Consider the following 16,631-nt stretch of genomic DNA (forward strand, 5'->3'; position numbering starts at 1 on the left):
AAGATAATAAAAATCCAAATAGTGTAATAATACAATTTCACACAGTTGGAATACTGTGTGAAGAGCAACATGCCAGCTACGACATAACACCTACAGAGGAGGCATGACCAGTCCCTTGAAATTCCCCACAGGCAAGAATTTAAATGCCTCTAACAAAACATATCATTATTGAGAAGTCAGATCTACCAAAAGCTACCAGATTAAGGTAGTTAAAAACTGTATTTGTAACACACCGCATTTGTCAAAAGTGTTGTAAACAGTGATATACTGATCCTTAATTTTGAGTCAACAGAGCTGTTTTAATTTACATTTCTATATATATGAAAATACATTTGCATTTAAATATATACTTATATAATTACATTAATAGATATATTTAAATTAAATTGGGCTCTTACTCCTCTCAGCCTCAAACTTCATACTGAACTAACCTTGATAGATGACTGTGAGCAGAAATACCTCTAAACCCCAAGCTATTTGTCTAGGAGAGATGGAGGGAGCAAGATTTTTTTCTTAAAGTCAGAAAAATTGTTTATTCAACAGCTCACATGGGAAGAATAATCTGATCAGAGTTGAAAACCAGCAAGGAAAGTATTGGCCACCTATTCCCTTTCTGGACTGTTTTACCTGTCCAGACTCCATCAGAATATGTAAATAAAATATGAGACAGGCTCCACGGAACTGTCAGTTAACTGAGCCATTCTTCATTCTGCACGTGATCTATAAGAAAGTTGCTACTGCTCTAAGTAAGCCTGCTACATGCAAGTACAGTGGGACATTTCCCCAAGCATGCTACTAGACTGAGCTATACAGCTACAGGACAGCAGGTTGAAGAAAACTCTTTTTTTTTTTTTTTTCTTGTTTCTCCTGAACAATGGAAATCTTTCTCTTTAAAAGTTACAAATTAGAACTGCTTTGCTGATGATAAGCTCTGGCTTTTGTTGAGCAAACCTTAAGCCAGGAGTTCCTGTATTTTTTTCCAGACACGATCTCTGGAGACCTGTGCTGCTCTTGCTTCTGCAGCAGTCACTGTTCCTGCTGCTAGCGTTATTCCCACTGCTTCAGCGTTTTGCAAAATGCCAGTTTTTTGGAACTGGCTGAAATCCAATAGCTGACGCCTTGAACAGGGGCTTGCTACATTCAGTGCTGCTAGTAAAAGGGTCTTATGCCCTGTTCAGAGGCTTCAATTTCCGTGTGTTGAATTACACTTCTCTCCCTCAAATGTGAATGGAAAATGTTTGCCACATTTAAGAAAATAATCCCGAGGGAGCTATTATGTGGACTAATAAAAAATGCCAATTTAAATTTTTTTTTTTTTTTTTTTTTTTTTTTTGCTGTTCCCCTTTGTCACCTGTTTTGACACTAGACTTTTGCAAGCCACTGAGCCCTAAATGAACCTTTGTTATATTCCTTAAGATTTCCTCATTAGTAAATGAAGAGCTTGCACTGTGCTGAGAGCTGGAGCCTAGCAAAGTTGTGGCCCTCGGCTACTATGGGCTTCATTCATTTATTGCAACTCTATTTAAGCAGCCTCCCAGTATCTCAGGTGGACAAATCCCTCTTGGAGGGGGCCCAGGCTGTGTGACCTGTGAATGATTATTTGCTGCAAGCTGTACTGCACAGTAATTTACTGTTGGTCAAGTGTGCAAAGACAGCTTAACGAATACAGTATGTACATTTTCCAATGGCCATATTTTCTTGAAGATTTTCTGTTCTTCTTCCTGTCAAAAAGGCACTGTGTATATCTGAAAGTAGCTCTGGTCCACTGCAATAATTTCATGTTGCTGTCAAATAGTGTTTGGATTACTTATCTCTTGGGTCTCACACTGAACTCTTCAACAGGTGAAGACAATATGCCATAAACTTCCTCAATGGAAAACTGACTGTTGATGCATCTTGAGAGAGCTTGCAATGCAGTGACTTGGAAATGGAGAAGCAGTTAAGCCAAAACTGGTATAAACCCTGTTTCTCCTGCTATCTGTGGGTACTGATTTTAGTGGTCTGAGATTTTGCCACTGATTCAGCTCTTGTTTTTCAAGTTTGAAAGTCACTGTTTCTTCCAACTTTAAGGTCTCCAAAATATGGAATATCTCTTCCATTATAGAATTCAAGCTCCAGTCTGTACACTCCAATCAAAGGCAAATTATCAGTCATTTAGGGTAGCAACAATATATTTTTTCCTCTCTCCCATAGTTATATTTGTGTAAAATACTGAACACTACTGAAAATAATAGTACCACTTTGACTTTTCCAACCTAAAATCCGCAATGACAAAATGATTAATTTAACAAAGCAAAAGCTAAAACTTTCAAAATATACCAGTTAATATCGACCCATAATTAAAATGAGCTCATAGGCAGTGAAAAAAATTGTACGCTCACTGAATTAATGACCAGTCTCACAAATGTCTGCATATTTTATGAGCTGCAGATGTGCATTTATACTTTAAACATACCCACATTAAAGTAGAACATGGTTTGTCATATATTTGCTGTGTTTTCATGACAAAAACAGCACTACAGAAAAACAGAGGGATTCTTTAAAAGCAGTTGAGACAACCTTATGCATTTTATATGATACTATACATGCATAATACAGCTTTAATTCCAGTATCTCTACTTTGAACCAATTGTGTAACCCATTCAGATAAACACAGCATGGAAAGCTGGCTTCACTGTTCATCTAAGTGTTTTTTAAAAGATGACTGCAGAAAAATTTGACTCCAGTAATATGTGTAAAAGCATGGCATAACCTTTAGATATCATTGAGATTAGTGAAAGAAACCGCTTCAGACGCTGTTTAATTCTTAGACAACTGTTTAACTTCGAACAGAGTTCTCAAAATACTGCCCAAATGCACAGTACTTGTTGAACAAATTCTGATTTATTGAAAGTAAACATTTACATTGGCTACAATGTTATAACTGTTACAAAGCTGGATAAAAGAGGCTTAAATAGCAATAGAAAGCAAGTGCAGTAAAAAGTGAATAGAGAAAATATTTGGCCTTAGTGATCTTCTGGCAGTATTTACATTATGTACATTTTGTTAAATATTTGTAGTAACTCTAAGGCACCATAGGCTAAATAGCAGGCTGCAGTACTAGTTTGTGCACAGAATTTAATAAACTTATTTAGAGAAAAAAAGGCTGTAGAGTTAAAAGAAACATAGGCATATTTTATGTTTACATAAAGGAGTGGCTGCTTCTTAAAATTCAAAGATACAATACATACTGGGTAAATTCAAAAATTATTTTTATAACATTAAATTATGTTGAAAGTCTGTGTATAAGGACTACTTTTACTGACTTGCTGGTAAATGTTTAATGTAATCTTCAACAGGTTTTTCACACGCTAGATATGCTAATCTACAAACTACTTGAATTATTTTTTTTTTCTTTTTTCTTACAAAAATCTTATACCTAGTATGTATACAAAATCCCACTGTAAAGTGTAATGGGTTCTAATTTACATCATAGTCATTCTGTGGCGGACTGAAACTTAGCAGGAGCGCGCAATCAAAATACTACGAAACAGCAGCTCAAGGTGTTTTATTCCTCCCGCTCTTTTCAGTGGCTGTTACTCCAGCTAGTGAGCAGGGGCACAAAACTGCCACTCCCGGAAATACAGAGGAGGTCAGTGCTTTCAGACCTGACATTTCCAAAACTAGATCCAGAAATTCAAAATACTGGTGACATCCCTGTGCATTTTATACAACACCGTGCACACAGAATGATGCTCTGCTTTGAGTAAATGTTCCTATTTTTATTTATCCCCTTCTGAAGCACAGATGTTCCTCTACTCCTGAGCACTTCAGAGATTAAATTTGACTATTATCACAGACCTGGCTGACTAGACTCAGGATCCTTTCTGAGCAACTTTCAGTGCTACACATAATCTTAACCACTCTCCAAACAACAGACCTTGCTCACTTCAGTCAACAGGCTCGTCTTTCACCTTGAGGTAGTGTTTGTAATGAAGTAATTGCGCAGGTCAACAGTTTAACGCCTCGGTTTTGCAAATAAGCACTGCAGGACACTATGTGCCCTAAGAGCCAAGTGGATGTGTGGCCAGCACCAGCCAGGCTGTTGCGGTGCTGCCAGCACAATGGCCACAGCACCAGCAGACGGTGGAGGGGCCATGCATGGCACAGTTGGGTCCTGTCTGCTGGGGGCTTCCCCTCCTTCTGCCCTTCCTCCTCACCACAACGGCTGCCATCCCGCCATCATGCAGCCAAGGAGAGGCTGAGTCCTGATAACTCCTGCCTGGGCCTACAGGCCAGGCAACGCATGGGTGTCTGCATGCTGACCCCATCACAACAGGCCTTTGCCTCAGCAGCTTCTAAAAGACGTGAGAGCGAGGGTTGACTAGTACAAAAACCACTTATGTTTATTCAAGGGCCTGACCCTCAGCACCTCTGATGGGTGCCCAGCACAACACAGGATCAGGCCCCAAACCTATCTGTTGTGAAAATGCTAAGATTACATAGTGCTTTTGCTCCTGTAGCATTACCTGCCCGTCAGTCATGGCTCATGCTCTTTGCATCTGGCTTAGGTTTTCTAGAGCCGAGAAGAAATCCATCTAAATTAATAAAATGCTTATGTAACTAGATACTGGTTTTATATTTGTTTAGGGTTTCTTTTAGTGATTCTTTCAAAATCATTAATTTCTTCATTAAGTTGTCCCTTTTAGGTTTGGGGGTTTTTTGCACTTTATACTCATCCATGTTGGAAGTACGCTAATTGCTTCCATGGTAGTAAGTGGTATATAAACAGAGTGTAATTTTGCTAAGAACAAAGTCTTCATTTGCACTGATCTTAAATTCGTATTAACAAAAGCATAATCTTAGCATTATTCATCAGACGCATTTTTAGTACCAATGGCTATAATATTAAAATAATATAGCATCAATAACAGGTTTTCAAGGGCTTTAGAGGAAAAATATAAACAGTTCTGGTGTCATTGACTAGTTCCTGTAAAATATTAAGCAGAATATTACACAAACTGGCCATTTAATGATAAGTAATATGAAGCCAAAGACTCGGGTTATCAAAACAGTATAGCACTGCTGAAGAAAACAGCTATGCCAATTCATTGATCATAAGAGAAGATAATTCAAATTGCTTAACCCCTTGAATGCTACATATCTGCCTGAATACCAAGAAAGGTTTAAAAGTAACTTTTTTTATTCCTTTGTCAATGTTTAAAATATTCTGAAGTATAAATCTGGCAATTCAGAATTAGGGTGCGACATTAAGGTATTAACATAAATTTTCTGTCAAACCTTCCCCCTTTGAGGGCTTGTACTGTTCTGTGGGACATAGGAAGATGGTAGAAAGTTCTTTGCCAAGAATTCCCTTGGTTGCTCCGTGCTGGACATTGTCACAGCTAGATAGCTATGGCTTCATGGAGTTTTCTATCAAAAGAGATAGTAGAGCCTAGGGCTCTATTTTCTTTGATTAAAAGTGATCTGTGAAAGCCTACATCTTTATAGCAGCAGTTATAAGGTATGCTCTATCACCAATACGTGTGCATGGTAATAGAGGAAGGGAAATGCAAGGCCTTTGGGGATAACACAAGGTCCTTGCTGAGATGACTCTGACTTTTTATTTTTCATCCCCTGGAATCCATGTGAATGTAAGTATTTGGAACAATCTGGCAACATGCAACTTCTACCCTTGGATAAAACCATGAGGGAAAAATCCTTCAAAGAAAATCTCCAAAGAAAATCTCATCCTTGGTCTTTTTCATTCCAGTTCTTGGTGATAAAGGCTTTGTTTCAGCTTTGAAGTTTGATATAGGAGGGCTATTTATTTTTGAGTAACAGACCCTCAAAGAACCTCCCTCTTTTCCCTCACCTTTTAATGATGAGAACTAATACTTTGTTAAATGATCTGAAGACTCATGTTCACCTGCAGATAATGTAACACCTGAGAATTTTCTTGTTAATATATTGGCTAAAGAAAAAAGTGACCGAGTTACTGTGTAGAAAGCGACTTTTGGTTTAATTCAATTGCTGTTTGTGTCACACTGGGCTTTTGTCCTTCCACAGTCCCCTACAGCATGACACCTTCCCAGGTGGCCCAGTTGCCCTGAGCATGGTGCTGCCGCATAATCATAACTCCATGGGCTGTGTTTCTCCACACTGCAGCTTCATTCTCCCAATCCCTTTTCCTTCCATGCACTGTGTGGGACTGAGCTGCTAATGCTAATTGGGTAGTTCCTCTTTTTTTTTAAATTTCTTTCCTACCATCAAACCGCTGGTCTCTTCAGAACTACGTTTCTCCCTGAAAAGTTTTGCCCTCTCTCCCACTGCTTTGTAATGCCCGAGCTCATCACATTCTGTCTTTTAGTTTTGTCCATCCCCCTCCTCCCCCATGCCTAAGTCAGTCGCTTCAATACTCCCTGAAGTAGGCACCTTAACAACAGCAATGCCTACATATACCTCAGAGACTTGCTTTCCTCCACACTGTCCATTCCTCCTGCTTGTCCATTTAAAACAAACCCCTGAGCAGTCTTAAAATTTGGCAGAGATGTATCTTCCCTCCCCTTTCCAGGGGTTGTACTTATGATGGCACTATGCATGGCCAGTATCATGACCCCCACCGTGCAAACCAAGGCTAACTTGCTGCCATAGCTACATTCCAAGTTTCTTCCTTCAAGGGATTCACTGTGACTCCGCTGCAGCTTGAGGGTACAGGGAAGATGACTGCTTACTTGGCTTCTCCAGTTCACACATGGTCATCTTTCTTTTCTCCTATTTTTTCGAGGAGGCCTCCCAGAGTAGTAGACTATGAGTCCAGCAAGTCAACGTAGGATATCTTTGTGGACTTCTTCCTAGCTTCTTTTTGTTATTCAAAACATAGTGATTCAGACACATATGGCAGGACAAATTATAGAGAGATGGTTACTCCAGGGCTTCAGCTTCACTTCTGAATTATGCTGATTTTGTACACTTACACAACCCAAGGCAGTCCTTATGTAGATAAGACAAATTTCAGAAATCCTCTTTGTTTCAAGAAGTTAACCTGTGTCCCAACATAAAAGATAACAATTAGAGTAGTAGCTCTCAAGTTAGCGGTCCACCAATGGGGGTGAAAGTCAACAGAAATTCAATACCAAAATGCAATTTTCAAACAGAATTGGCTTTACAAGTCTGTATGTGAACCCAGAAAAACTGAAGTCCCCAGCAAATAAATCTCGAGTGCTAAAATACATCTCAAAGTATGTGCTCCTAGACCAAATAACACTATTTTACGTGGATGGAACTTCGATTGCAGCAAGTAATAAGGAAGGGAGTGTAGCTTGAACTAGAAAGAAAGAATCATCCATTACTGCATATTTAATGCAGTTCTGTTTAAAAGAAACAAACACGCCTGTGCTCTGTTTTGCTGTTATTTGGCGCTTCAGTACCTTTATTATGAAAATAACATGATAGAGGATTCAGTCTAATTTTGCTTTCTGAGTTTGCTTGTAACAGTTCTACAGAAGGTAAGTTAAACTGCTCTCCATATTCAAGGGTGTGACTGATGCTTCAGGACAGCTATTGTTAAGGGCTGCCAAGGGCACTCATCAGGGCACAGGACATGCTTTATGCCTTGGAGACTGGGCCCATCCCTACCTGTGTTGCCACCATGCTCACTTAGAAAAAGCACAGAGAGATCTGAACTGTTTTGTTTTTTCTTATGAATAAATCAATAAAAATATTTCACCAAAATTAGTAAATTTTTGCATTTGATGCATTTGATTGTTCTGATGTACCAACAATCAGTTCAGTCATGTAAAAGCCTCAATTCAGCATGTACTTTTAAATATGTGTCTAAATTTAACCTTAGAGCAATTTCACTAAGATGAACACATTACCTAGTATATAAAAGCCAAATTTGTAAAATGAAGTTAACAGCTTCAGGATTTTCAGGAGGTTTGTATAATTAAAAAATGCAATTGAGCTGCTTAATGGATAAGAGTGTTTCCAGAGAAGATAAAGAAAACTAAACACCATCCCATTCATTACTTTTTGCTTTGTTTCACTCATTAAATAAAAAATGTATTGTTGTTTTAACCTCTGACTCTAAACCCTAACTGCATTTGTGTAAAATAAAATGAATCAAAGAAGCTGCAGGTAACCAATCTTTTTAATTTGACATGTTCCAGACAACCTTTTATTGTGTTTAAATATGAGAATATTTTACTTATTGCAAAGTATCCTGCATAATACAGGTGCTCCGCTATAAAATCTTCTCCCTCACTTATAATTCATTCTAAATTTAAAATACCAGATACAGTACTAAAACCTCCAATTGAAGTTTAATATAAAAATATCAGCACAAAACTCCTTTTTAAAGTCTGTTTATTGTGAGCAACCCAAATGCCTGTTTAATTATTATTAATTGTAGTATATTAATAGACTTTGCACCCCTACAGTTGCTAATTCATACCATGTCAGGTATTTTGATGAGATAAGAAATACTAAGTAAGAAAACAGTAAGTATTCAAAGGGTTAATTTGCTTAGAATAATAATAATAAATTAGGTTTTTTGCATCTTCTTCAGTTCAAAATCCAGCTTTGAGACTGAGGAAGGCTTCCAAATCACATCAATTAAATAAGAGTGGTCCTTTTAACCAGTAGCAGTTTGATTGCCAATGACTCGAAGAATCTCTTTATGAATGCTTGGTTCCTGTGTATTTATACTTGTATCACCCACTTGACCATCTTCATAACTAAAAAAAAGTACAGAAAATAAAACCAAATTAGTGTTTTACTAATCTACCTAAACCCATCCAAAACTCTTTCATTCAATAATCAAGACTGCTTATTCCATATGTTAACATCTTTGTATTAAAATGCTCTGCTGAGCTTCACCATTATATGCAGATCCTAAACTCTAGAGAATGAAGGATGGTAAGGCTGCCATTGTTATTGAAAGCCTAAGTCTGAATAAGCCACTAGGGCCCAAAAAGGGCAAGTCATAGGTGAGAGGAGAGATGCTCACATCATAGACAGTAAGCCTTTAATGAATTCCTCAGCTTTAAAACATACAGCCAGATAGAAATGATATTTTATGATACATGGATAAACTTACTATAACATGAAGTAATTTTATAGAGTGGGAAAAATCTGTAGCTCTCCATGTACTCTATAACAAAACATCTACTAAGCCTTTGTCAATAGTTTATCCATAAATTTCCTAAGAAAAGTAAGTACAGAGAAAGATTAAAAAATTAAGTGATACTGAAAAGAATTTTTCAGTGAAAAGGAAAAAACATATTTTATCTACTTCAATTACAACTATTAGAGGGAACATGGGGGAAAAGTTCTAGGATGAACAGAAGCTGAATGTCAAAAGAAGCCTTGTACTCACACAAAGAAAAATCTTGTACACACATGATCCGTATTGGGAACTACCCATATCTCTCCATGTTTGTGCAGATCGGATGAGGTTATCACTATCAGGGAAGGAATAAATTTCATAGTGATGAAAAAATGCCTAGAAAATTTGCTTTAAAAGATTTTCTTTTATATATACTTTAAATAGCTTCCTGGGAATGTGTAGTTTTCCACTGCATGTCTGTGGTGTGGGGTAGACCCTGAGTTGACTGCTAGTACAAACAGGGAGATGAATTTGATTCTTGTTTCCAAAATATGTTATATTTTCCAGAAAGCATGGATGTCTGGGAGACAGTTGTTAATTGGAATGAAAAATGGAAAAGTATATTTATTTAAAACATTTTAAATGGCAATATGACTTAAGGAGGATCTGAGTCAACTAACCAGCATTTAGAACACAGATACTTGTGTTTAATGATGGCTGAGCTGAAAATAAGATGTCAAAGACAAAGCCTGAAACAGATATAACAAATCTGGGATTTGCAATACTACCAAATATTTTTAAAAGTTAAGCATACCAATTAGGACTCAAGGGGATCACAAGCTTGCCAAAACTTGCTCAATGTTTAGAAAACAGCAATGTATTTGATCATGGGTTGTTTAACACCAGAATGAGGACAACACTGGAAACAAACCTTTTTACTGCTAGGTAGAAGCTATGCTGTAAGTCTGTATTTGAAAAGAAAAAAAACACTACATGCATTTAACAAGTTGTCCAGCCATGGGTGAGTGGGTTCACAGTGTGCTGGGTGAAGAACTGGCTGCAGGGCAGAGCTCAAAGGGTTGTAGTGAACGGGGCTACATCTGCCTGGAGACCAGTCACTAGCAGTGATCCTCAGGGCTCAGCTCTAGGGCCAGTTCTACTCAGTATATGTATCAACCATCTGGATGCAGGAGTTGAATGCACCACTAGCAAGTTTGCTGTTAACTCTCTTGAGGGACAGGAGGCCTTGCAGAGGGATGTAGATAGATTGCAAAACTGGGCAATGATTAATGGGATTAAAATTTAACAAGTCAAAATGCTGAATTCTGCACCTAGGTCAGAGTAAGACCAAGCACAAGATTAAATTGTGAGAGGAGTGTCTGGGGAGCATCCCTGCAGAAAGGGCTCTGGGGGCGCTGGCTGACAGCAGGCTCACGGTGAGCCAGCAGTGTGCCCTGGCAGCCAGGAGGGCAAACCGCAGCCTGGGGTGCATCAGACACAGCGCGGCCAGCCGGGCAACGGCGGGGGTTATCTGCTCTGTTCAGTGCTGGTGACAATCAGTAATCTATTAGTAAGTGTGAGGAAAGAATGTGGAAAGATGTCATGTTTATTTAGAAACTTCAAACATCAAATGCCAAGTAAATTCTAGTAAACCCTAGATTAATTTCATATCTTCTTCTGAGAGTCTTAGAACTAAACTTCTGTATTTTGCTGTTCAGATCAAATTGCATTTTCATGTTGACAGACATCTCCATAATCATATTAGATATTGCATTTGAATGTTCTCAAAAATATATGTATTAAAAAGTATCATATATACTTTAAAGCTTCCAATTTGTAATAACATCTTCTCCACCATCTGTCTTAACTTTTAGTTTTAAAAATTAACAGATGGTCTAAATGAAGGACAAGTTTAATATAATTTCTCCTTGTTTCGCCTTTGAGACTAGTTACCAATTACTGTTACAATTCTTATTCAAATTCCATAATTCTTTGTTCTCAAAACCTGCTGAGGTTTCATTAGTTATTAAAAGAATAGCCATGTCTGTCAAGAATGGCTGTAGTCATATGCACTGGATTTTAGCTTCACAAAATTTCTGAAGGAGTCAGAGAATAGACTTGTTACAATATGAATAGGGTATTTGCCTGAGGAGTGAAAAATTATTTGGAAATTCAATAGCAAAGCTGTTTTTTCTGACTTTTTGGTGTTGAATGCATTTGTCAAGAGCTTGCAGGAAGTCAGTGTTTCAAATAAAGGCCACAACTTGGGTTATATTGGTGGCTTAGGAATATGATCACATTTGAAAGACAGACCAGATGATCAGTCACTTAATGCGTATGAATATTTCATGGAAGTTCAGCATGTGTTACAGATTTTGTTCAAAGAGGGAAATGTTCTGAACTGTAATATAAAGGTCAGCTACTAAGCAAGTACTTGTACGCCTACCAGTAGTCTCTTACCTAAAACCAACCAGTACTGGAACTAAAGGTCTCCCTGATTTGCATCCAGTAACACTGTCCACGACTAAACCAGTTTTTCAAGGGCTTTCAGCTTACCTTCACATAAGGCTATGCATTTTAAGTTACGGCTTTGCAGAAATTGTGACTGTTGTCCTTTCTTCTGTGACTGAGATGTAAAAACATGAGAAAACTTAATTAGTGCATTAAGCCAAGCGGAGTGAAAAAGGAACAAAGGAGAGGGCTGCTATTTTCAATGGTTTACTAATGAACAAAGATAGAGGAAGTAGTTCTAAATCTTTTCTATTGTATTTGTAAATGTAATAGACTTTCTAAAAGCATATATATTATTTGTCTGGATTTGAACTTCTTTATCCAGAAAGAAAATCTCTGAATTATTACAGAATAAATATATAATATTTGTTACTAATAAACAAATAGCATATAAAAATATATAATATTTGTTACTAATAAACAAATTGACAGCAGGAAAAAAAAAAAAGTTAATTTGACTACTGATTCTTTGGCCACTACCCGAATTTTACTGGACTTCCCATTTCTGAGGGCTTCTGCTGTTACACACTGATCTCTCTCCAAAATCAGTTTATTCTGTAGTTCCTATGATCTAACTATGGAGACAGATGTAAGATTTCTTTCTCAAAATTTAGCCCAATATATAAAATCTATGAGTTTGCTTTAGATAAAGCTGAATTGTAATGTTTTAATATGTAAAAACCACAAAGAAAGAAAAAACCTACTTGCTATAAATGAAATGTTACTCATTTTCCAGCAATAACCACTCTCAAATCCTTTTGCATCATCCTTCTGCAAGCCTAGCACTCAGAAAACAAGGACTTGATAAGGGTTATAATGTAATCTGTGTTTAATTTTCATTCTTTTCTTAACTCTTCTGCTGGGAAAAGATCTGCAGTATACTCTGTAAATTGTTACTAAAAGCAGTTGGGCTGTATTTGATGTTTGCAGTCTCTGAAGCTGTTGATTTCATTCAATAAAATAAAACTGTTAGCTTTCATTAAGGGAACACTACCTCCTTCTCAGCTATCAAGTTCCCAAGCATAAAACTGTAAGTTTTCCAGAGATGGTTGATGTACTGTACCTGTGATGTATTACTGCCCTTACTGCCTGAAGCTGGTTCATCTTTAGCTGACACTTTCTGCTGCTTCTTGTTCATCCCTAGGAATATTAAAATCATGTAAGATATCCTGGCATATTGATACCATCATATGCAAATTTAAGTATGGAGAATGAAACAGGTAGCACAGTGGGAATCACAGACCTTTGCATGGCACTCAAAAAGCTAGTTAACTTTGTCACAGAACATCTCAGTTTAAACCTGCAAATTTCCAGTACATCTGCACGTATTGCAAAGATCATAGGAAAGTCAAGTTAGCAAAAGGTGCAAAAGCAGATAAACATGAGCTTAAATGCCACTGAATTCAGCTCAGGAATGCTCTTAGGTAGTTGCTGAACTGAGTTGCATGCCACCATGTCTTGAGTCTAACTGACCCTAATCAGGCTGAAGTAACACAGCCTGACTTACTGTGGGTGGAATACTAAAATCATGAGAGAAACAATTTCAGATATTAATCTTTAATTTTTTTTTTAGACTTAGTAAAAGTCTAACTAATTTTTACGACTAGTCTATTTTGGTTTAATTACTTTAGCTACATGCAAAAGTATTAAATTATTGTCAGCCACGTTGGATCTAATTTCCACCTCAGAAATCTAAACATCTATATCTGTGCCTTAGATCTCTTTTATATTCCTCATGTTACTCTATGTAAAATTCCAGTATTGTATGCTACTACAAGATTCCTTGACTTTCCAGTATCCCATATTTCTGGTCAGTTTGTAAACAAAGACTGAATTATGGGGAAGTTTATCTCCTTGAAGCAACAGGGAGTGTAGGACTCCTCTCTGGTTTTTATTGGCATCAAGTATTACATACTTCATAGGAACACAGGCCTCCTTTCTGGAAAAGATGGGATGGAAGGGAGCAAGAACAGTAGAGAGATGAGAAAAAACACAGTGAAGCTGACAAAGCAGTGTTGTCCAAAAAGAAAGGCATTTTGTTAGATAATACTGCAACCTGCATTTTTAGTAAATCCTAAAAAGCTTCGATATTAATGTAATCTATGAAGAGCTAAAAGTGCATTTAGAGATTATTGATATTGAAATTCAATAAATAGTAGTAAAAAATGCTGAGCTCTTAAAATGAATTGTGACATTACCTAAAAATACTGAAATCAGAAAGCATAACTAAACTCTCAGAATTATCTACATACACACAAACACACATCCAACTATACCATCACTTTCGTATGTGAGGAAATGGTAAACACAACATAGCTAAAGGAAAAAGTCACCATATTTTAAAATCTCTTAAATTTCTTAATATACACATATATATTCTGTTATGCTTCTATTTACGATATACTTCTTATATGGCAAATTCTGCATGACTCCCTATTGGATTTACTAGTGGGGCAAATTACATTTCCTCCCCTTCTCATGCTAAAATAACCTCTCTGTCCTGTACTTTCTATGTAATCCTGACATGGTGATAGCTAGGAACAATCTTAAATATACACAGTTGAACATGTCTATTGATGAATTTTTGTCAGATCAGGTCATAAAAGCCCATGAATCCATAGATAATGTTAGATGAACTTAGGCAGATACTGACAAAAAAATCACAAAGTAGGATTTCTATTGCATAATCAGTACAACATCCACTATTAGCTACTATTTACATCAAGCACAGTTTACAGATACTCAGAACCTTGGAAAATGAGGACAAGTATTTAATTTTCTCTTTTTTGAATAAATTAAATCTTGGTCGACAAAGACCAAACTTAATACAGTCTTGTAAACAGCAAAGCTGGTAAGAAAAGCAGTGTACTAAGACCCCCCGCTATGTTTCTCCATTTTAGAGTGATATATAAATATCACCTGAGTATCCAAATGATATGCTTGACAATGGACTAAGGTAGATTCCACTTCCAAACATTGCACCATGGAGCTGAAAAAGAGCGGAGTGATTGTTTAACATTAATTTGGTTATCTGGACAAAATAATAATGATAGGAACAGGTTGAAATGTAGATAAGCATCTGCCCCATAGCACTAATTTATTACCTTGTAATAAGGTAGTCTTTAGAAAAAACATGCTGTGAATATACAACTAAAATACTAATACATTCTGGAAACCATGTCCAAATGCCCCAACATAATTTTACAACAGATTTATATATAAAATTGCGTTTTCTGTTTTTAAATGTAACATTACCATGGTGGATGCCCACAGATGGTGCTTCTGTATATGGCCAAATATACCTTAGTCTTAACAAGGCTGAGCAAGCTCAGCACGTGCCTGCCTTGGCAGGAAGCATAGCCTAAACTAGTCTCTGTGAACCAACAGCAGCAACAGCTGCTTTTCTTTTTTTTTTAAGGTCATATGTTATAGAAAAATGTAATCACTAATTCAGCCTGAGTACTGGAGGAATGGGTTCAGGTGTGCATATTCCATCACAGCAGGACTGTGTTTTAGTCATAAAGCTACCAGCTGTCTGAGAAGAATAGATGAAAGAGAAGACTATTCTTCACCAACATCACTGTTCCACGTCACAAAGTTTGGGTTAAGCAACAAATTTCAATTCTCCACCACGGACTGACTTCATGTGGAAAAGCCTCTAAAGAAAACGCACCAAGTATCTGCTAGAGCACAAATGAGAACCCAGAGTATCTCCTACCTAGGCAGATGTTATGACCACTGGGCTTCAGAGTCATGCTCACCCTTATTTCTTTCCTCTGACCCAATGATATTTACATCACCTCTGCAATATGCCAGAGCTCTCAGGAATGTGCAAACATGCTTTCACTCCTCCAGATTCTACAATGTTGTATAGGATCCTTGGTGAGTAAGTATTTTTTCTGACTGGTTGGAACTGGGGTAAATGGGATGAACTGGGCTCAAGATATATGCCTCAGGTGTGTGAGAGAGCTAAAAATGATAACATATATTTAAAATGGGGCTTTATTGCTTCTTCCTATTCCCAGTATGTCAACCCTCAACAAAAAAATAAACATGAACAAAGGGGTTTACTTTGGTGAATTTCAGTGTGTAAATCCTGCTTTCTTGGGGAATTATATTCCAAATATACTAATAAACACACCCAAACCACTAAGAGGAACAGCAGAGATTTCCATTTCCTTTTTTTTTTTTTTTTTTTCTTCAGTGTCTTCTGTATCCCAATCCTTAGCCAGGACCCTGGGATCCTCCTCTAAGGTATCATGGACTCAGCTCCGGGGAAGAGCTGTCAAACACATGATGCTAAAATACTCTGAGTTACAGCTCCTCAGTCCCTCTGGTTCTTGCTACTTTGCTCTGCAGTAGTGCTCTCCTGATGATTCAGTCTGAGAAAATGAACTGAAGTTTGCGATAGCTCCCTCCTGGAAAATACACTCATATTTCCATTCCCAAGGAAACCAGGGAAAAGAAGATGCTGTAAATCCAGTTTCTGTAAACCTAGTATGCTCTTGGATCCTATAACATGGAGATAATTTAAGTAGCTCTAAATTTTAATACCGACTGCTTTTAAGTAGTACCGAGCTAAGCCTCCTGGAGGTGCTGCTCTGCAACACAAAACTGAAACACTGATTCCAGCAATAGGATTTTCTAGCCATTTTAGCAGATGCATTATATCATTTTAATTGCATCAGAAAAGTACCTTTTCAGGATACAAGATTGTATTTGAAATCATCCCTTTTTTCAACCTATATGACTACCAGAACCAACATGGTCTGAAAACTTGCCTAAACATGTAATCAATAGCTAAAGTGTGTTTAATCTACTATTTACCTGCAGCCTCGTATTGGAAGCAACAACTAAGCCGTTCCTCAGGATGGAATGCCAATTTTCAATGTGTGAACCACTGAAAAAATGAAAAAGCAAGTGCTAAAATCCACACTATAAAATGCAAAATTAAGTAAGTAATGTTTTAAAACAATAAATTCACAGCTGTAAACCTCAAATGGCAAGAACAAAAAATTATAATGGCATCTGG

At 37.2% G+C, this 16,631-nt stretch overlaps 1 protein-coding gene across 1 annotated transcript in view; it reads right to left on the bottom strand.

Moving 5' to 3' along the window:
• Positions 1-2,882: 2,882 nt before the first annotated feature.
• The window catches only part of PARP8 (poly(ADP-ribose) polymerase family member 8), a 133,052-nt gene continuing 119,303 nt past the window's right edge, over positions 2,883-16,631 (bottom strand). The window contains exons 20-25 of the mRNA XM_026865796.1: positions 16,427-16,499; positions 14,519-14,588; positions 12,663-12,739; positions 11,645-11,714; positions 9,359-9,443; positions 2,883-8,717 (exon numbers count right to left, since the gene is read on the bottom strand). Coding sequence (XP_026721597.1) covers positions 8,615-8,717; positions 9,359-9,443; positions 11,645-11,714; positions 12,663-12,739; positions 14,519-14,588; positions 16,427-16,499 — 478 coding nt within the window. The 3' untranslated portion in view covers positions 2,883-8,614. The remainder of the gene's footprint in view (positions 8,718-9,358; positions 9,444-11,644; positions 11,715-12,662; positions 12,740-14,518; positions 14,589-16,426; positions 16,500-16,631) is intronic.

This window comes from Athene cunicularia, assembly GCF_003259725.1.
Source record: "Athene cunicularia isolate RWA chromosome Z unlocalized genomic scaffold, athCun1 chrZ_part1, whole genome shotgun sequence".
Taxonomy (NCBI): Eukaryota; Metazoa; Chordata; class Aves; order Strigiformes; family Strigidae; genus Athene; species Athene cunicularia.